Raw genomic sequence first — 22280 nt, 5'->3', positions numbered from 1 at the left:
AAGTGGAAATGTTTACCCTGTGCTTGTCCCCAAGTCTGTCTTGGAAGTATGTAACCTGGATTTTTATAAGCTTTTTATAAGACGAGACTTAAGACTTTTGGACTTTTAAATTAACGTGGGACTGAGTTAACACTTTGCAACTTTTTTGGATGGAATAATTGCATATAGTTTGGGAAAAGGACATGAGATTTGAGGATTCAATTGTCAAGGTAAAAGGCGATCAATAGATACCAAACTTGAGAAGACCCCGGTGGTGAAATGTTTAGAACAAGACTTTAAGTCAGCAGTTGTTAACAATAGTCCATGAGATAGGTTTTTTTCAGCAGAGAAATGGAAATTTAACAAAAAGTAAAAATTGGGGTTGGCACTCTACAGTTGGTAAAACCACCACCTGCAGTGCTGCATGCCATATGGGCACCATTTCCTATCCAGCTGCTCCACTTCCTATCCAGCTCCCTGCTAATGTGCCTGGGAAAGCAGTGGAAGATGACCCAAGTCCTTGGGCCCCTGCACCCACATGGGAGACCTGGAAAAAGCTCCTGGCTTCAGCTCTGCCCATTTCCAGTTATTGTGGCCATTTGGGGGAGTGAAGCAGCAGATGGAAGATCGCTCTCTCTCTCTTTTTCCCTCTCTCTCTGTAACTCTACCTTTGAAATAAATAAATAAATCTTTTGAAAATACATCTGAAGGATTCAATGGCAGAATTGATGTATCAGAGAACTGATATACTTGCAGTTTACAATTTGAAGAACATACAGAACAAAAGGGTTTTAAAAATGAAAACAAGGTCCTTTTTCCTTTTCTGATAAGACCTTCAAAGTCAGTTCAGTTAAAATCTTTCTGGAAGACGTTACTCCCAGGACATTTTTGAAAATATAAAGGAAAAGACTGCTTTGCTATTTCAAAATCGTACTACATGAATCAGCGTTGGAGTAAATATGACCATGTCTGCTATGTGAATAAACTGGTGGCTTCATTCTTATATGTGAGGTCAACTCTAAAGTTCTATTTTTTTATGTTCAATGCTGACCATTAATATAAAGACCCAGTCCCTTCTACCCTTGCCCCTCCAAATCCCCAAACCTTAATTTCATCATTCAGAATAGCCATTATTTTAAATCCCTAATAAACTAGATGACCAATTCTCTTGTAAAATATATTAAAAATTAATTACTAGGGAGGTGAAGTAACACACACACATAAAGAGTTTAATTCTAGGTAAATATATCTAAGGATTCTGAAAAGCAAATAGTAGTCAGTGGGTAGGGAAGGAAAATAAATATTCAAAGTTCCACCAAACTGGTGATGAGTATAACAGGTTTTTTTCCCCTCTAGTGTCTTCTGGCCTGATCTCAGAGTAGACCAAAACCCAAAGTTGGCTCCTCAATGTAGACAGAGAGAGCTCTAAGAGAAGCCTTTCTAGTTTGGGATTAAGAAATGGGAAAAGGAACTCCCAACGCTCAAAGAAAGAACACAGCCGTCTCTCCCCTTTTATTCTCCATTCTCACAAACCAGCCCCCAACCAATCCCGTGGCAGCGGCAGCACTGTTGGCAACATGAGCCGAAAGGAGCCAAAACTCTGAATGAGGGGCATCTTCCTGTACAACTACTGGCACTGTGGTTCTCAAAAAGCGAGCTGAATTCCCCCAACCACGTTTTTCTCTTTTGCCACCCTCTGGCTGCAGATGCAAGTACAGAACGTGGATGCATATAACTAAGTCAGGTAAATAAAATGCCAGATTTCTGGCTGAAGAATTGGAAAGAGGAGCTTTAGGGAACCGGAAGTCACTAGATCACTTATATTAGAAAAAACAAGGCCGAGTGTCACCCCAAATCAAACATACAACGGCATCATAAGAAAAGGAAACTACAAGCCTATATTCCTCATGAAGAGATGCAAAATATACAAGAAAATATCAGCAAGTAAATCCAATAACATACAAGAAGCATTATACACAATGCCAAGTAGGATTTATCCCAGGATGCAAAACTGGTTTAGCATCCATATCAACAGAATAAAGGATATCAGTTAATTTTAATATATTAATATTATTATTAATAAAGGATAAAACTATAAGATAAATAGAATAAAAGGTAAGACCACATTAAATGTATGGGAAAAGATTACTTGACAAAATCCAACTCCCTTTCATGAGAAAAACTTAATAAATCTGGCATGGAGGGGAACATCTTCAAATTTATAAAAGACACCTACGAAAATCCCACAGTGGGGGTAGGCATTTCGCCTAGCAGTTAAGACACCACATTCCTTGTCAGAGTACTCAGGTTTAATTTCCAGTTCTGGCTCCTGACTCCGTCTTCCTGCCAATGCAGACCTCAGGAAGCAGTGTTGATGGGTCAAGAAATGGGGTTCCTGCCACCCATGTGGGAGACTTGGATGGCATTTCCTGGTTTTGGCCTCAGCCAAGTTCTGGCTGTTGTGAGTATTTGGAGAGTAAATCAGCAGATGAGATCTCTCTCTCCCTGCTGACACACACACCTCTCACTCACTCATAAAAAATTTTTAAAGACTACCAAAAAAACTACAGAAAACATGAAACTTCATGGTGAAAGAATGGATGATTATCCCTTAAGATTAGATACAAGGCAAGGCATTCTTGTCCATTCTAGTTAACACTGTATCATTGTATTTGAGATTCTAGCCAGTACAATCAAGCAAGAAAAAAATATAAAGCTACCAAGACTGGAAAGAAACAAATAAAACTGTCTATTCATAAATTATATGATCCTATATATATGCAAAACCCTAGGGAATCCATCAAAAGCTGCTTGAATTAATTAACAAGCTCAGCAAGGGGTCAGTCATGTGATAAGATAAATGTATAAAAAGTCCATTTTTCCCATGTGTTAGGAAGCAGCACTATGAAAATGAAATTAAGAAAACATACCCTTTATAATAATATAAAATAACATAACATTTAGGAATTTTTTTTTTTTTTGCTACAGTGTTGGCCTCTGTCAGACTTTCCAGAAGATATGTTTCCATTAGTTGTTGTTTTGTTAATCCTTGCATAAAAACATTTGATGAGCCTAAAAGTTAGTTTCATACTCTTCATATAGTGTTAAAAACTTCACTTAGCTGATAGGTGCTAGTTCATGTCCTGGCTGCTGTACTTCTGGTCCAGCTCCTTGCTAATGGCCTGGGAAAGCAGCGAAAAATGGAGCAAGTACTTGGGAGACCTTGAAGAAGCTCCTGGCTTTGGCCTGGCTTGGCCCTGGTCATTGCGACCATCTGGGGAGTGAACCAGCAGATGGAAGATCTCTCTCTCTCTGTAACTCTGACTTTCTAAATAAATTGATAATATTTTGATAATATTTTGCTTTATGCAAGTATTACAACCATAGGCTATTCCTATATTAATCATTGTTTCTTTTTAACTTTTATTTAGTAGATATAAATTTCTAAAGTATAGCTTATGGATTACAATGGCTTCCCCCCCCATAACTTCCCACCCACCCACAACCCTCCCATCTCCTGCTCCCTCTCCCATTCCATTCACATCAAGATTCATTTTCGATTATCTTTATATACAGAAGATCAATTTAGTATATATTAAGTAAAGATTTCATCACTTTGCCCCCACACAGAACACAAATTGCCAAATGCTGTTTGAGCACTAGTCATATCATTAATTCACATTGAACTACACATTAAGGACAGAGATCCTACATGGGAAGTAAGTGCACAGTGACTCCTGTTGTTGACTTACCAAACTGACACTCTTGTTTAAGGTGTCAGCAATCTCCCCAGGCTCTAGTCATGAGTTGCCAAGGCGATGGAAGCCCCCTGAGCTCGCAGACTTTGATCTTATTTCGACAAGGCCATTGTCAAAGTGGAAGTTCTCTCCTCCCTTCAGAGAAAGGTACCTCCTTCTTTGACGGTTTGTTCTTTCCACTGGGATCTCACTCGCAGAGATCTTTCATTTAGGTTTTTTTTTTTTTTTTCTTTTTCCAGAGTGTCTTGGCTTTCCATGCCTAAAATACTCTCATGGGCTCTTCAGCCAGATCCGAATGCCTCAGGGGCTGATTCTGAGGCCAGAGTGCTGTTTAGGACAACTGCCATTCTATGAGTCTGCTGTGTATCCACTTCCCATGTTAGATTGTTCTCTCCGTTTTTAATTCTATCAGTTAGTATTAGCAGACACTAGTTTTGTTTATGTGATCCCTTTGACTCTTAGACCTATCATTATGGTCTATTGTGACCTGAAATTGATCACTTGGACTAGTGAGGTGGCATTGGGAATTCAGGAATAAATTTTAGGAATAAATTTTATCAAAATAAGTAAAAGATCTATACAATGAAAAAATACAAAACATCATTGAGATAAATCGAAGATTTAACAAGTGGAGTGACAGACCATGTTCATGGATTAGAAGACTTGTATTGAAACAGTCATTTTTCACAAACTGATCCATACATTATTCATATAAAGTACCAGAAATCTTTTGTTTGTTCTTATGTATTTTCAAAAATTGAGGTGATCCTAAAATTTACACATAAATGCAAGGGACCCAAATGAGTCAAAACAAATTTGAAAAAGAACAAACTTGGAGAACTTATGGTCACTGATTTTAAACTTCCTATCAAGCCACAGTAATCAACAAAGTGTGGTACTATAATGGAAATGGAACAGTATTGAAAGTCAAGGAATAAATCCCTATATTATAGTAGATTGATTTCTGATACTTTGGAAAAAAATTGGTGGTTTCCTAAAAAATTAAACTTACCACATAACCATAAATACCACTATTTAGTACCTAGCCAAGAGAAATGTAAGCATCACCATACAAAGACTTGTGTGCAGGTGTTGCTATCAGCGTTACTCACTACAGTAAAAAGGCGGGGTTAATTCAATGTCCACTAACTGGGGCATAAACAAAATGTGATATCCAATAGAATATTTTCAGTAGCTTATGTATGAAATATATATAAAAAAGGCCAAGTTTATAGGACAGAAATTACTGGCCACTCAGAGCTGAGGGTGTGAACAGACACCAACTACAAGTGGGCTTGAGGATCTTTCCGGATGATGAGAATTTCTATAACTGGATTGTGGTGGTGGCTGACAACTCTGTCCATTTTATTAAAATCATTGAATTGAAATAGATGTATTTTATGGTTTGTAAATTATACTTCTATGAATTTTTTTTAAAATACGTGGCCATTTATTTTTGGTTTGCTCTGCACACCACTCCTGGTATGTTGGCTAGTGTAGGCTGAAGGAGTGAATGATCCCAGAAGCTTCTGAATAAACTTTTAAATCAAAAGATAAACCACACAGCCCCTTTCTTCCAATAGTTACACTGCCAAAACTAGGGACTTTTCCTTCCTGGATTTTCTTCATTTTTTTCTTGTCATTAAAACTTATTTATTCAGGGCTGATGCTGTGGTGCAGCGAGTTAAAGCTGTGGCCTGCAGTGCTGGCATCCCATATGGGCACTGGTTTGAGTCCCAGCTGCTCCACTTACAATCCAGCTCTCTGCTAATGTTCCTGGGAAAGCAGCAGAGGATGGCCCAAGTCCTTGGGCCCCTACACCCGCAGGGGTGAGGAGACCTGGAAGAAGCTCCTGGCTCCTGGCCCAGCTCCGGCTGTTGTGGCTATTTGGGGAGTGAACCAATGGATGGAAGACCTCTCTCTCTCTCTCTCTCTCTCTCTCTCTCTCTCATCTCTACCTCTCTCTGTAACTCTTTCAAACAAATAAAATACATTAAAAAACTTATTAATTCATTGGCTTCCTAAAGAAATGAGTCCTCCAACCCAGTTAGTGTCTAGTAAACTCAACTTCCAGTTTTTCCTTTCTCGGGCCTTTCAATGGTCTCTCCTCCATGACACAAAGCACAGAATAAGGTGTCTTCACAGGCATTTTCATGCCATCTTTTTGCAGTCCTCTATCTGTACAGCTATAGCTATATATTTGCCATGCCATAGTTATAGCATAAATAAAGTATTTAATGCATACTTTATGAGTTCATCTTCAGGCCTCTCACTTAAGGAAGTCTCTAATTTATGAGGCAATTGACTATAAAAATTTAAATAACTTCAAGCAGCCTGAACACCATTTGCTCTTGGGTCATTATTCATGTTCAGTTCACTGTGGGTTCTGGAAATCAGCGGGCTTATTTCCATGGTGCCCTGATGAGACTGGGTTCTGTTGCAGCTGTATATCCCTTGGATCTGTTTGCAGATGCTCCTCAGCTTCATTAAAAGAAAGAGAATATGGTTTATTTTCTCCAAGATGAAAACTTAAGAGCCAGGTCTTAAGAAATGAAGAATTAATGAGCAAAGGGGTTAAGGTCTCCTAAAGGAATTGTGGAATATTTTCAAGCCTTCAGACCTGCCTGACTTGTAACCTCTACAGCCAAGGACAAAAATGCACAATGAAGCCGGCGCCGTGGCTCAACAGGCTAATCCTCCGCCTTGCGGCGCCGGCACACCGGGTTCTAGTCCCGGTCGGGGCACCGATCCTGTCCCGGTTGCCCCTCTTCCAGGCCAGCTCTCTGCTGTGGCCAGGGAGTGCAGTGGAGGATGGCCCAAGTCCTTGGGTCCTGCACCCCATGGGAGACCAGGAGAAGCACCTGGCTCCTGCCATCGGAACAGCGCGGTGTGCCGGCCGCAGCGCGCTACCGCGGCGGCCATTGGAGGGTGAACCAACGGCAAAAGGAAGACCTTTCTCTCTGTCTCTCTCTCTCACTGTCCACTCTGCCTGTCAAAAAAAAAAAATGCACAATGAATGGAACACTCCTGTTTTGTTTATGATGTTGCCATTTAGCCCAATTTTTCTTGGGTCCCTCCCTTCTCGTGGAATTCATGCTTTCACTGAGACAGTCCGTATGTCCAGGAGAATGACCCAGCAGCCCTGGGGGCTGGCAAATGCTACCTGCTGATTCCTGAGCTCTCCCCCAGAGGAGAAGCTGAACGCTCCCCACTGTGGGGACTCACACTGACCTTCTGCAGAGCAAACGTATCCCAAAGGGAGGAGCCTGGATCAGGACCCAGGAGAAATAGAGTGCTGCCTACCTGGCTACGTGTCTTTCAGTAATCTCTTAACCTTCATAAGGCCTTTATTTATGCACATGCAAAACGAGGGGACAGACTAAGTGGTGTCTAGTGTCCTCTGATTGCACTGCTCTGTCCAGGAGTGCCTGAGTCTATCATTCTATGTGCACACAGGAAAGGGACACAGGTATGCTGCCCTTGTTTCTGCAACAATTCGCCAACCAGAACTGTGAAGCCAAGTAGCTCTCTTTTCCCATCATCCTACTTCAAAGCTATTCCACGGTCTCCTGCAGTCAGCTCCTCCATGTAAAATAGAGTAGTAATTAACAGAATGTATACTCTGGAGAATCTGGAACACTCCAAGTGAAGTCAGCTATTGTCAAAGGAGACTTTTAATCTAGCAGTTAAGACGTTGGAATGCCTAGGTGAGATTCCTGGTTCTTGATTTCCAGCTTCCTAATAATGCAGACCCTATGGGGCAATGGTGATGGCTGAAGTACTTGGGCTCCTGTCCCCCATGTGGGATACCTGGATTGAGTTTCTGGCTCCTAGCTTTGGCCTAACCCAGTCCTAGCTATTGTGGGCATTTGGGGAGTGACCCACTAGATGGGAGTTCACTCTGTCCATGTCTCTTCCTGTGTATCTTAAATTAAATAACGAATTAATTAAAAAATTAGCTCTTGCCTAAAACTCTCACCTTCATGCAAAGTCTGACTTAAAAACCTCCTTGCTTTATGTCACCAATATTCTCATTGAAGAGTGGCTGGTCAGGAGGCCACCAAGTAACAGCCTATTAGTCCAAAAAGATGTCCCACGTAGAGTCCAGAAAGGACTTTAGATTTTGCCAGGATAACCCATCATTCGTTAGAATCCATGCCCAGATATATTTAAAGTCCCCTTTCAAAATTCTAAATGAGGATATTCACATAATTTATTTAAGTAGCCCCCTTTTATCTTTAGATTTCAAACACTGATTATTCCACATCCTAGCAAGACGCTAACGCATGAGACTGCTTTCTGCAGTTTCAGAAGGGGTCTGGAGACACACAGCTATGAAGTCAGGGAACTAAAATAGTCAGGGAGCTTTTTCCCCTGTAGCTGTCCCTCACGCCTCAGTTCATCTGGTACCGGGCAGCCCCATTCACTCTGGGAGGACCTCCTCCCTCTGCTCGGGCAGCTGCAGTGCTTGGAAACAATGCAGAGAGCTATGGTGCTCATTTTTAACACCGACAAGTCCCACTCGAGAAAATGCCTTTCCAAATGGCTAAAGGTGGCGAATCATCCACACCCCTGTGAGTTCACTGGAAGGAACCAGGACAGGCTCTAAAGGGCTTTGGGACTCATATTTACTCTGCTTTTGTTTCCAACCGTTATTACTATCGAGAATTCATTTCAACTTGATGCCACAGCATGGAGTTCTGTGTGGAAGGAATCTCTCATCACGGCCTATTTAATGATGCATTTGCGGCCGGCGCCGTGGCTCACTAGGCTAATCCTCTGCCTGTGGCACTGGTACCCCGGGTTCTAGTCCCAGTTGCTCCTCTTCCAGGCCAGCTCTCTGCTGTGGCCCGGGAAGGCAGTCGAGGATGGCCCAAGTGCTTGGGCCCTGCACCCCCACATGGGAGACCAGGAGGAAGCACCTGGCTCCTGGCTTTGGATCGGCGCAGTGTGCCAGCCGTAGCGGCCATTTGGGGGTGGGGTGGGGAGGGTGAACCAACAGAGGGAAGACCTTTCTCTCTGTCTCTCTCTCTCACTAACTCTGCCTGTCAAAAAAAAAAAAAAAAAAAAAGATGCATTTACATCCCTGCACAACCAATTCAGCTCCACGGCTGAGAAAGCCAAGTAGCAAAACACGGCTCATCCTACAGAAAGAGAGCACGGGCTTCCCAGATGGAGAGATGTCTTACAGGGCAGCTAGCCACGCCTCCTTTCTTCCCTGCCATACCTCGCCTGTTCACGCACCTACACTTCTTGTTTAGAAGCCACTACAACATGTTTTTCCTGTCCCAATTCATGGACCTCCATGGCACATAATCCCCAAAGTGTCCCAGCAGCAGCTCTGACTTGCATCTCTGCCCGTGTCTGTCCTTTGGGCCAAGTCTGTGACTGCTGTAATTAAGGTAATGTACCAGGGTCAGGCAAGTTTTGACACTTCCTCTCTCTAGGATTCCTCATTACGAGGCCAGAACACTTGCAAACTGTCTTTGTGAATAACTCAACTCCCTGAAAAACCCTGCTGATAGGACAGGGTCAGCCCGGGACGTTTTCTGAACTCTCTCTCTCTCCTCACTTAGATTTTTAAAATTTATTTATTTATTTATTTATTTATTTATTTATTTTGACAGGCAGAGTGGACAGTGAGAAAGAGAGACAGAGAGAAAGGTCTTCCTTTGCCATTGGTTCACCCTCCAATGGTCACCGCGGCTGGCGCACTACGGCCAGCGCACCGCGCTGATCTGAAGGCAGGAGCCAGGTGCTTATCCTGGTCTCCCATGGGGTACAGGGCCCAAGGACTTGGGCCATCCTCCACTGCACTCCCGGGCCACAGCAGAGAGCTGGCCTGGAAGAGGGGCAACCGGGACAGAATCCGGCGCCCCGACCGGGACTAGAACCCGGTGTGCCGGCGCCGCAAGGCGGAGGATTAGCCTAGTGAGCCGCAGCGCCGGCTCCTCACTTAGATTTAGACACCGGGACGTATCCAGGGCCTGCAGCCCTTTAAAAAATGGCTCTCAGGGTAGGCCCTTGGCACAGTGGGTGAGACGTCCCTTAAACGTCTTAAATGTCTGCTAGGTTTGAGTTCCGGCTCCGCTTCTGACTGCAGCTTTCTGGTTATGTGCACCAGGGAGGCGGCAGAGATGGTTCAAGTCCTTGGGTCCCTGCCACCCACGTGGGAGACCTGGATTGAGTTCCCAGCGCCTGGCTCTGGCCAGACCTTTCCTGGCTGCCGCTGGCCTTTGGGGGAGTGAATCCCCAGATGCAAGATCTCTGATTGTCAGTCTCTATCTCTGTGTCTTTCAAATAAGTAAAATAAAATCTTCAAAAAAAAAAAAGAACTCTGGAGAGAAAATGAGGAAAAGACCTTACAGGAAAAGGTAAATCAGGAGTCAGACTCGCACCCTCAAGGACAGGGAGGGATTGACCCACGGAAACAAGTTGAAAGGCCTCCGTGTGCTTTCTTTCCCAGGCCACTTTGGTTTCAACAGGAGGCAAATATTGTGCCAAAGAAGCGAAGCTCTAAGTGGAACACCTGCCTCAGCCCTGAGGAAGAAGAAAGGCTCAGTACATCTGTTTGGGTTGGGGTCGGGGCTCAGGGAGGCTGGAATACTGTATGGGAGCCTCATGCTTAAGGGGGATTAAGGAGGATTTCACGCCTTGGTATTTCTGGCACTCCTCCTGCTTTAAAAACCCCAGGGCTGCGGGGGAGTGCTGCTGTGGAGCCTCTGTTTCTCCTTCCACAGAGAATGGCCTAACTTTGGAAAACAGCCTGAGAACCACGCAGCCCCAGGACTTCCATGCAGTATGCACGACCCTCTCCAGGGGCTGTCTCCAGAACCGATCTCACAGCTGGGGCGCAGCCTGGGTCCTAGCCTCACCCCAGTGAGGGGGGCTTTGTGCCCTGTGATTGCCTCCTTGAGATGTGCCAGAAACAATCCCACTTGAAGCCAGGGCAGCAGAGCGAAAGAACCGATCACTTTGAAAGTAAAAATCTCCAAACACTAACAGATAGTAACGTCAAAAGCTTTTATGAAAAGATGAACTGGTGTGTTTTCTTTCTTTTCTTTTTGGTAGCAGTGAAGGAATCTAATAAATACACATTAGAGGGGCCAGCACTGTGGCGCAGCAGGTTATCACCCTGGCTAGAAGCGCCGGCATCCCATATGGACACCGGTTCAAGACCCGGCTGCTCTACTTCCAATCCAGCTCTCTGCTGTGGCCTGGGAAAGCAGTGGAGGATGACCCCAGTCCTTGGTCCCCTGCACCCCATGGGAGACCCAGAAGATGCTCCTGGCTCCCAGCTTCAGATCAGCGCAGCTCCGGCCATTGTGGCCAATTGGGGAGTGAACCAGCAGATGGAAGACCTCTCTCTCTCTCTCTCTCTCTCTGCCTCTCCTCTCTCTATGTAACTCTGACTTCCAAGTAAATAAATAAATCTTAAAAAAAATAAATATACATTAGATTCTGAAACAAAACAAAACCAATCCCCAAAACTACTTCCCTAGACTGAAAGGTAAACCTGTAACACTTTCTCAGGGAGTACCCCTGGCTGCTTTTTTAGGGAAGTACCAAAGAGGAAGGTCTGAAATGTTTTAAGTGTTTAAATCTGAAAAATACCATAACTTTGGCATCTGTGTACTGGCTGGTACTTCTAGAGTTATCCATCTGCTGCCACTCCAGGGATGAACAAAAGCCACATGTTGGAGCCCACCTGAGGGTCCCATGTGGGTCCTGTTTCCAGCTGTTAAATCATCCCTGTGGTGCTACCCAGGGACTGTGTGGCCTGCCTGTATATGAGTCAGTCCTTCTGTCATTCTTCCTGTTAGGACAACATCCTTGATATGTACCCCAGACTTGTCCACCTCTCACACCAGGAGACCTTGTCGTTTTGGAGGGCCACTCACATCCGCAGCATCAGCAGGGAGCTATCTTCCCATCAGATGTAAAGCTTTGGGTGGTGGAAAGAGAAAGGCTGACTACTTCGGGTGTGACACCTCCCACCTCCCTTTAGAGAGGGTATCTTGGGAACTGAGACAGAATGGATCACAAAGCAAGAACTAACGGGTGCTCTGTTATCATTTGGGAACACAGGCAACCCTATATATTCTGACTCCATTTTCTGTAACTCAAAGGACCTTCCGTCCAAGTCTCCCCAACTAGCTTTTCTCCTGCGTGTAAAGTGTCGAAGTCACAACCCAGCGAGTGTTCTCCCAAGTCACAACCCAGCGAGTGTTCTCCCCAGCCTCGCCCACTCCTTCCTCCTGCTCGATGCGTTTTCCTAACACTTTCTTTGTCCTGGGCGGTTTCTCACACCGCAGGGCCTGTGATTCACCATTCCTAAAGGCCACAGCTTCGGGAGGGAACCATGTGCAGCCAGCTGCGTGGGTGAATTCCAAGGCCTCCTGCAGTGTTGCTGCCAGCTTCGAAAGACTTTCTGCCTCCAAATTTTCCAAGGTGGTGAAGGTCGCGAGTCTGTAGAGGCCCGTGGATTGCTTCTGGGTCTGGACTCTGTGCGATTTCTCTGGAGAACAATCCTTATTTATCAAGGAAATGTTGCAAGAGGGCATGGCTGCCCTAGCCCAGGCTCCCAAGAGACTGTGTGCAAGGTGAATTAGATTTCATGGATGTCCTCCAGTGATTTCCACTGCTGCTCAGCTCTGAGGATTGGCTAGTGAGGGTGAAATCTGCAGTCATGGGAACAACAGGGAGTTTTCAAGGGGGCAGTTACAATGCCAGACTTGAGATCTTCTTTCGTTATGCAGTCTTAACAGCTGATCACCTGTCTCCAGGGTATCACAAAATCAGTGCAGGATGGAAACAGGGGAGCCCATTACAGAGGCAAGCATGGAATGTGCTGGGGAACATGCTGGGCAGGGCAGGGCAGGTGAGAAGCATGGGTCTCACCTTAGGTCCGAGTGGGGCCAGCCAGGGAGTGCCAGCAGGGCCTTGACATGAAAAGAAGGTGCAGGACATGCCTTGTGCAGCCACATTTCCTTCCTACCTCTAGTCCTCACCGAAAGAAAAACCTCAGAGCTGTCCCCAACTCGGGAAACAACGGAGCAGCTCCCCTGGGTGCCAGCATCATGCCAGGGATGATACTAGAAAGCCAAAGACATCAGACTCCATAATGCACCCTGGAGTGGGCCTAGAACAGTGGCCTTTTGCTGCACGTTAGCAATAAACTCTGGGGGAGAGGAGCTTCCGTGAGGAACAGCGGATTCTTTCCAACTTTATAATCATCAGTCAAAATTGTTGGCAATTGCTAAAAGAGTTTAAAATGAGACAAGTGAGTATTCATAGGTGAATTGAGTGCTTGTAAAAATGACTTGCATCTGTGATGAACTTTTTACCTCAAGATCTCAAAAGGCCTGGCAATTTTGAGCCAATCAACATTTTTATCACTGGAGGTTGAGACCCATTCAGCATATAAATGCGTGGTAAGGAGAAACAGCTTTCTAAGGAAACCGTTATGCTGAGGGGGGAAAGAACTCTGGAGATACGCTGCTAAAATCTGAACCTCTCTCCCCAATTCATTTCCCATGGACACCTATGCCGGGCACATGGGAGTTTCCCTGAATAGATGCCTTGTGGGGACCAGGGCAGTGATGGGAGAGCCGCATTCCTGACCAAGGCGGAGGGCAGTCGTAGCTCAGGATACCATCACACTCACCACATGCCGCCTCCCACACTGGCGCACCCCGCAAGGTCCCTCATTTCTTCCTCCCTGCCTTCTCTATGAAGATCTAGAATGATCTGGAAGATTTAGTCTTCACCTCCTATGGCGACTTTCTCAACTTCTACTCACTTCTACTCAACTTCTACTCCTCCACTCAGGACCAACTGGCCTCTGCACTCGCAGTCCCACCGCCATTCTTCCGGCTAAAGTCACCCATGAACCCTCTCTTGCCAAATCCAGTGGCTTTTCAGACATCATTCTGTGTAACTTTTTAAAACTCCCTGATCACAACTTTAAGAACAGAGGTTGCAATAATGAACAACATACTTGTGATTGAACATCATCACACTGGTGAGCGTCCAGTGCTGCACACTGTCCCAAGCACATGGTATGCACTGTCCTACAACTATCTTTTAGTCTGATCCTCTGATTTTTCTATGTTAAAGACGAGGACACCAGGTTTAGAGGGCCCACGGAACATCACATGGTTCCAAGTGGCAGTGCTGAGACTTGCATCCAGGCTCGTCTGACGTGAGAGCCAGGGCTCTGAACCGCCCTCTCCTTGGCTCTCACACTGTAGCCCTCTACCCCAGGCCTCCTGCTCTTATGACTTCTGGGTCTCTTCAGCCCACTGTCTCCTCTTCCTCTTGGCACCTCAAATGGCTCCAAATCTATCTCCTTAACTCAGCCCTCTCTCCTAAGCTTCAAACATGGGGCTCTCTGCTGGCCTTCCTCACCTGGAAGCCTTGGGACACCTAAGAATCAAAGGCTAAAACCTCTACCTGTCTTTGAAAATCTGCTATTCTCATCACGCCTCTTTCTCTCCCTGCATGTTCTTTCATTTATTCATTGATATATTTAAGAGGGCCCACAAGGTGCCAATCACTCTTATAGGTCCTAGGAATACCTAGAACACCACAGATCAAGTTGTGCCCTTATCCTGGCAGAGAACACGTACTTTAAATATGTATATCAGGTCGGGAAAGGTGCTGTGAAGTGAATACCAGTGCGGCAAGGGATTGGAGAGTGACAGGGGATTAGGCAGGCCAGCCCAGGAACATCTGTCTCCCCTGGGAGCGGAGAGGTAGGAGGAAGAAGTTAACAGTGTCTTTATCCCACAAATTGTCCAAGATAGAGATTTCACGGGCATCTTCAACTTTTTCCTCTGCCTCCCCCTACAGTCAACTTTCCAACAACTCAGTCTCTTTACCTGTTCACTCCCCACTGCTCATGCTTGGCTCAGGAACTCCACACCTCCCTACAGGAATATTACACCTGATTTTGGTCTTTTCCCTCTACATTGAGGCTTACCTGGATGCTAAAATGATGCTTCCAAGACACAAGTCTGTTACTGTCTTTCACCTGTTGAAATCCATCCCTGGGTGTCCACTTTCCTACCAGCACAGGTCCCTGATCCTAGCAGAGAATTCTGAGTCTATCCTATCTGGTATAATCTTGCCACACTTCTTTTGAATGTCCCAGCTTCTTCCCTACATCCTTGCCTTTGCACAGGCTACTTCTTTCACACCCCAACCCCCATTTCCTATACATCTTTCTAGAATAAACTGGATTATTACCCCTCTGTGAAGCCTTCCCCAGGTCCCCAGGCAGAATTATGTACTTCCACCTGTCTTCCAGTTGTTCTGTAAGTGTCACATATATTATATTCTTCCATATATTGACATATATTGTCACATATATTATATTCTTCCATAAAGATCGGGGTTTTATTCATTCAGTACCTACCAGCTGAGTGCCCACTGGGAGCAAGCTCCACTCTTAGCGCTAGGGCACAGCGACAACTAAGGCCAGAGAAGGAGCTCCCGCAGGGATTGTGCTCTACTCCACGTGTCTCCTCCACCATCCTGGGCCCACATCCTTGATGAGGAAACAGACCCAAGTTTTGTATCCAATCTACTGTATCTCCTAGGGAGACCCCCAGGGAAGAGAAAGATGAGACACACTGTTCTCCATGGGATCACCTTTGCCAAGAACAGAGTAGGGAGTGAACAAATGTTTTTGGGTGAATAAATTATGAAAATTATTTTTATTCCAACTTTGTGGAAAGAGAATAAAGAAAGAAAACAATGAATTTATGTCTGGTGACAGTGAGCTTTGGATTGCCAGACAAATTCATAGAACACACTGTCTTTGTTCCAGATCACAAGTGACATGTTTTCCCTCTACTAGCAGCACTTCCTATTGGCAAATTTAACATAACATAGACTAACAGAGAGCTAGAAAGTTTTGCTCTCAGGCCATGGTGTCTCCAAAGTTCAACACAGAAAAGTTTATCATTGGGACCAATAATTGTCTCTGTCTCCCTCACTGGAATAAGGGCAGGACTTAGTTCATTGTGTTCCAGCTACTCTCAGTGCCTAGGATGGTGCTTTGTGTCTCGTAGGCTCTCACAAACAGTTCAGTGAATAGATGATGGGACAAGAGAACAGGAAGATGCACAATGAGAGGAAGAGCATATATTCAAGGAGTAGGAAATTAACCTTCAGTCATCTTGACTGTTAGATGTCCCCAGGGCAACCAGGTAAGAAAAATGAGGTGAAGACAACAGAATGTTTAGAGGACCAGAGGGTGTCTCCCAAGGAAACAGGAACAATTGCTTTGTTTGAATAACATCAGTAGGCACATGCTGTTTTGTAACAAAATGTTTGCCTTCTGCACAAAAGACATTACTTTTACATTAAAGACAAAAATGTGATTTTCAGAGAGAAAAAGAGTAAAGAAAAACTAACAAAACACATGGATCTATAGCAGTAAGTGCAGAATTTACAACCAGGCAAAATCAGTATCTCTCGGCCAAGACTGAAACCCAGAGGGTGAATCCTGATGGTCAGTTCTCCAGGAACGCTTTTCAGACTCTCAAATGGTGAACACCCAGAAACCTTCTAGGATTCAGTAAGGTTGTGGAGGAACTCTTCCATGTCCACACAAATCCACACGCAGCCAGAAAGGGGGGTGCCACACCAGTAACATCTATTTAGAGCCACAGGATCCCACTACCAAGATGGTATTCTAGGGGGCCGGCGCCGTGGTTCACTTGGTTAATCCTCTGTCTGTGGCTCCGGCATTCCATATGGGTGCCGGGTTCTAGTCCTAGCTGCTCCTCTTCCAGTCCAGCTCTCTGCTGTGGCCTGGGAGGGCAGTGGAAGATGGCCCAAGTGCCTGGGCCCCTGCACCCGCATGGGAGACCAGGAGGAAGTGCCCGGCTCCCGGCTTCGGATTGGCGCAGTGCTGGCCATAGTGGCCATTTGGGGGGTGAACCAATGGAAGGAAGACCTTTTTCTCTGTCTCTCTCTCTCTCACTGTCTAACTTTACCTGTCAAATAAAAAATAAAAATAAAAAAAAAAGATGGTATCCTTGCAAAAAATAAAAAAAAAAACAAAACCAACCTCAACTATATGTACCGCAGGAGTCATGTAAACACTATGTGAAAGAACAGAACCTGGAAAATAATCCAAATGTCTAACACTCAGGTGCAGAGTTCAGTAAACCAGAGTATACACAGACCACAGAACATAAGGCAACCATGACACAGCAATCTAAAGATGCAGTATAAACATATGCTTATGCAATAACATTAAGAACAGAGCAGAATATAAAGTAATTATGGATACCCTGATTGCATCTATGTAAAAAAGTACTATTTACAGGGGCCAGTGCTATGGCGTAATAGACTTAGCCATATGGGCACTGTTTGAGTCCTGGCTGATCTACTTCTAATCCAGCTCCCTACAATGGCCTGAGAAAGCAGCAGAAGATGGGCCAAGTGCTTGGGACCCTGCACCCACGTGGGAGACCTGGAAGAGGCTCCTGGCTCCTGGCTTTGGGTCGGCTCAGCTCTGGTTGTTACAGTCATTTGAGGAGTGAACCAGTGGATGGAAGACCTCTCTCTCTGTCTTTCCTTCTGTAATTCTACCTCTCAAAGAAATCAATCAATCTTTTTTTTTTAAAGTACTATTTACTTGAGTAAAAAAAATGAAAAGCAGTATCCAAAGTGGTGGTATTAAGGCAGGCAGAATATGAATTATAATTTTTTTCATTTTAAAAGGTTTGCTTTGTCATCATTATCATCATTGTCATCAATTACTAACACTTATGGCGGCCTTCAACACTAAGTACATTAAATGCTAATGTTACCCTTTAACCCATGAGGCAGATACTGCTTACAGAAAACTGAGGTTTAAAGACACTGAGTAACGATCAGCACCATGACAGATCAGGTGGTAGGTTCGAGGCTAGACCTTGGTCTGGCTGCTACTAAAGCCCAGGCTTTTAATCACAGCATTAGACTAACGTTTAGTTTTGTTTTTCAATTAAAAGATGTGTTATTTTAAAAATAAGGCTATCGTCAAATCGGACAGCATTTCTTTTCTGGTGAGAAAAGACCTGAGAGATTAACTGGGTTGGTTCTAACTCTTTTCAGTGTGGTGAGGGTGGAGGGAGAGGAGGAAGACTGACACAGGGACAGCAGTGACTTGGGACAGGCAGGGAGAACTCTGTGGCACCCACCTCTCCCAGGGCCTTGTTCACATAATCCTTCTTGGTGGCCTCCTGGAATTCCATGGCCTGCTGGATGTACATTTTCCCAGCTAGGATTTCATTTTCCAGCATTGACAGCTCTTTCAATGAAATGGGCCAATTCAACCGTTCTAGTGCTTGGTTTATAGCTGCCTTGTTTTCCAAGTAACGTATTGGTTTGTCTGCATCTAACCTAAAAGAAAGAAATGAAGAGAAAAAAAAAAAGCAAAGAAAATAACCATTGTAGAAAAAATATGGCAGTATGGTCTCTCAGCCAACCCTCCCCTTGTAAATCTCTGTCGAAGCAGGTGTCTCATGCCAGATGGCAGTCACACTTGTGTTCTCTGGCCCACCAGGACATGAGTAGCTTGCACAAGTTAAAAACAACCATCCCTGTGAATTACGGTAGGAACATTTCTCTGTTACCTCATTTCACCATTGGATTTTAAAGTCATCTGATACACATGAGGCTTTTTTTCTTTTTCTTTTCTTTTTTTTTTTTTTCTTTTCAGCATATTTGGGACCCACTCCTTTATTCTGAGGCCTAACATCTGGCAGGACAAAATGTGAGCTTCAAAGAGATGTCATACAACTACTCTGGAAAACAAAGCAAAGCCAAACTCAACCCAGATGTTTGCCTCAGTGCAGTAATTCTTGTTTCAGCTACTGAGGTCTAAGCTTCTGGCTTTGTTGTTTTGGTATGCAAGGAACAGAAGCCAGAGCTTCAGTGCACCCATGGACAGGTGGATGACTCCAGGGGAAGCTAGTGTGGTGTGATGGCCCGCAGCCCAGATTCCACTTCCAGTCCCAGCTTCCTCTAAGTCAGATATTCTTATATAGAGAAGGGCACAAAGAAAGAAAACAGCTCATAATTATCAATTAGCTTCCTGCTGAAAGTGTCACTTATTCCTTTAGATGTCGGATGTTGAGAGGGTAAAATCTAAACTCAGCACAAACACCAAAAACAAAATGTTTTCTACAGAAAACAGAAAAGATCTTCTTATGAAAAATCTGAATTGGAGACACAAATACCGCATATTGTCCCTTATATGTGAGAGCTAAAATTAAAAAAAAAAAAAAAGAAAGAAAAATCTAAGTTGGAATGGTGTCAGAAAAATGATAGACTAAGAGGCTCTGGTCCCTTGTTCCCCTGTAGAGATGCTGACTTAATAGCAATACATTGATAAAATTGCCTTTGTGAGAATTCCAGAAACTATTTAACAGATTGCACCTTCTCAAGCAGGTAAAAGCCAGGAAGAGTCACGTGGAAGGGAGTGAGAAAGCTAGCAGCATTTTCCTTCACTATCTCTTCTCCCTCCTTGGAACACTACTGTGCAATTGGGAGAAAACTCCCAAATCCTATACTCTCCCTTGAAAGAAAGAGCGTAGAAGGTGCATCCAAAATTCTTGCTTTTTAGAGGGTTGCCTGAGGGACTGGCTTCTGTGTTGCTTGACTCAAGAGTGCTGACAGAAACAGTGGCAGCGAATGTCTCTTAGGTCAAATTGGTCTGTGTTGTCAAGTCCATTGGTTCCTTATTGATCTTTTGTGTGACTGCTCTATCCATTATTGGAAGTGGAATATTACAGTCTCCTGTATTTGTGGCTTGCTGTCTAGTTGTCTCTTCAATTCTCCCAGTTTATATTCCACTTCTAATATGGATAGAGCAATCACACAAAAGATCAATAAGGAACCAAAGGACTTGAACAACACAGACCAATTTTTTTTATTTAGTAAATATAAATTTCCAAAGTACAGTTTATGGATTACAATGGCTCCCCCCCCATAACTTCTCTCCCACTTGCACCCCTCCCATCTCCCGCTCCCTCTCCCATTCCATTCACATCAAGATTCATTTTCAATTATCTTTATATACAGAAGATCGATTTAGTATATATTAAGTAAAGATTGCATCAGTTTGGACCCACACAGAAACACAAAGTGTAAAATACTGTTTCAGTACTAGTTATAGCATTACTTCACATTGGACAACACATTAAGGACAGATCCCACATGAGACGTAAGTACACAGTGACTCCTGTTGTTGGCTTAACAATTTGGCACTCTTGTTTATGGCGTCAGTAATCGCCCTAGGCTCTAGTCATGAGTTGCCAAGGCTATGGAAGCCTTTTGAGTTCACCGACTTTGATCTTATTCCAACAGGGTCATAGGCAAAGTGGAAGTTCTCTCCTCCTTTCAGAGAAAGGTACCTCCTTCTTTGATGGTCTGTTCTTTCCACTGGGATCTCACTCGCAGAGATCTTTCATTTAGGTCTTCTTTTTTGTTTTTTTTTTCCAGAGTGTCTTGGCTTTCCATGCCTAAAATACTCTCATGGGCTCTTCAGCCAGATCTGAATGCCTTAAGGGCTGATTCTGAGGCCAGAGTGCTATTTAGGACATCTGCCATTCTATGAGTCTGCTGTGTATCCCGCTTCCCATGTTGGATCATTCTCTCCCTTTTTGATTCTATCAGTTAGTATTAGCAGACACTAGTCTTGTTTGTGTGATCCCTTTGACTCTTTTTTTTTTTTGACAGGCAGAGTGGACAGTGAGAGAGAGACAGAGAGAAAGGTCTTCCTTTTGCCGTTGGTTCACCCTCCAATGGCCGCCGCGGTAGCGCGCTGCGGCCGGCGCACCGCGCTGTTCCGATGGCAGGAGCCAGGTGCTTATCCTGGTCTCCCATGGGGTGCAGAGCCCAAACACTTGGGCCATCCTCCACTGCACTCCCTGGCCACAGCAGAGAGCTGGCCTGGAAGAGGGGCAACCAGGACAGGATCGGTGCCCTGACTGGGACTAGAACCCGGTGTGATCAATTGTGAACTGAAGTTGATCACTTGGACTAGTGAGATGGCATTGGTACATGCCACCTTGATGGGATTGTATTGGAATACCCTGGCACGTTTCTAACTCCACCATTTGGGGCAAGTCTGATTGAGCATGTCCCAAATTGTACATCTCCTCCCTCTCTTTTTCCCACTCTTATATTTAACAGGGATCACCTTTCAGTTAAAATTTAAACACCTAAGAATAATTGTGAGTTAATTACAGAGTTCAGCCAATAGTACTAGAACAAAAAAATACTAAAATGGATAAAGTATTTCATTGTACATCAACAGTCAGGACAAGAGCTGATCAAGTCACTGTTTCTCATAGTGTCCATTTCACTTCAACAGGTTTCCCCTTTGGTGCTCAGTTAGTTGTCGCCGATCAGGGAAAACATATGATATTTGTCTCTTCGGGACTGGCTTAATTCACTCAGCATGATGTTTTCCAGATTCCTCCATCTTATTGCAAATGACTGAGTTTCATTGTTTTTGACTGCTGTATAGTATTCTATAGAGTACATGTCCCATAATTTCTTTATCCAGTCTACTGTTGATGGGCATTTGGGTTGGTTCCAGGTCTTAGCTATTGTGAATTGAGCTGCAATAAACATTAATGTGCAGATGGCTTTTTTGTTTGCCAATTTAATTTCCTTTGGGTAAATTCCAAGGAGTGGGATGGCTGGGTTGTATGGTAAGGTTATATTCAGGTTTCTGAGGAATCTCCAGACTGACTTCCATGTTCTTAACCTACTCATGGAAGAAAAGATTTCTGCTGATAAATTAATGGTCACCTGTTCAGAAAAAAAAAATTGTTTTCATGGAAATAAAGGCAGTTTCCAGGAGGCTGGAGTCAAGGGAGGAAACCTTATTACGTGCTCCTCTCTTTTTATTTATTTATTTATTATTTATTTGACAGGTAGAGATACAGATAGTGAGAGAAAGAGACAGAGAGAAAGGTCTTCCTTCCGTTGGTTCACCCGACAAATGGCCACTACGGCCGGCACTGCGCTGATCCGAAGCCAGGAGCCAGGTGGTTCTTCCTGGTCTCCCATGTGGGTGCAGAAGCCCAGGCACTTAGGCCACCCTCCACTGCGTTCCCAGGCCACAGCAGAGAGCTGGACTGGAAGAGGAGCAACCGGGGCTAGAACCCGGTGCCCATATGGGATGTCAGCGCCGCAGGTGGAGGATTAACCAAGCGAGCCACAGTGCTGGCCCCTCCACTCTTTCTTAAACTGAAATTTGTGAGATCAGGTTCAGCAGACATCTACAGTGCTCTACACCAGTTTATGAGGCTGCATATAAATGTCGCAGCCCCTTTACTAAGTGCATTTCTCATAGTTATTCTTTTAAAAAGTTTTTAATTAATTTATCTGTTTGAAAGATAGACACACACAGATAGGGAGAAGGAGAGGGATTCCTATCTGCTGGTTAACCTGGAGTAGTTATACTATTATCAGACAAAAAAGATTTTAAGTCATAAATTGTTATGAGACAAAGGATAACATCTAATA

General features: G+C 44.3%; 1 protein-coding gene across 1 annotated transcript in view; it reads right to left on the bottom strand.

Moving 5' to 3' along the window:
- The window catches only part of VWA3B (von Willebrand factor A domain containing 3B), a 249346-nt gene that overhangs the window by 33075 nt on the left and 193991 nt on the right, over nucleotides 1–22280 (bottom strand). Inside the window, exon 21 of the mRNA XM_062208881.1 lies at nucleotides 17939–18140. Within this exon, the coding sequence (XP_062064865.1) occupies nucleotides 17939–18140 (202 nt within the window). The remainder of the gene's footprint in view (nucleotides 1–17938; nucleotides 18141–22280) is intronic.

This window comes from Lepus europaeus, chromosome 13, assembly GCF_033115175.1.
Source record: "Lepus europaeus isolate LE1 chromosome 13, mLepTim1.pri, whole genome shotgun sequence".
Lineage (NCBI taxonomy): Eukaryota > Metazoa > Chordata > Mammalia > Lagomorpha > Leporidae > Lepus > Lepus europaeus.
The sequence above is the reverse complement of the archived record's forward strand: the minus strand, read 5'-3'. Positions and strand labels throughout refer to the sequence as shown.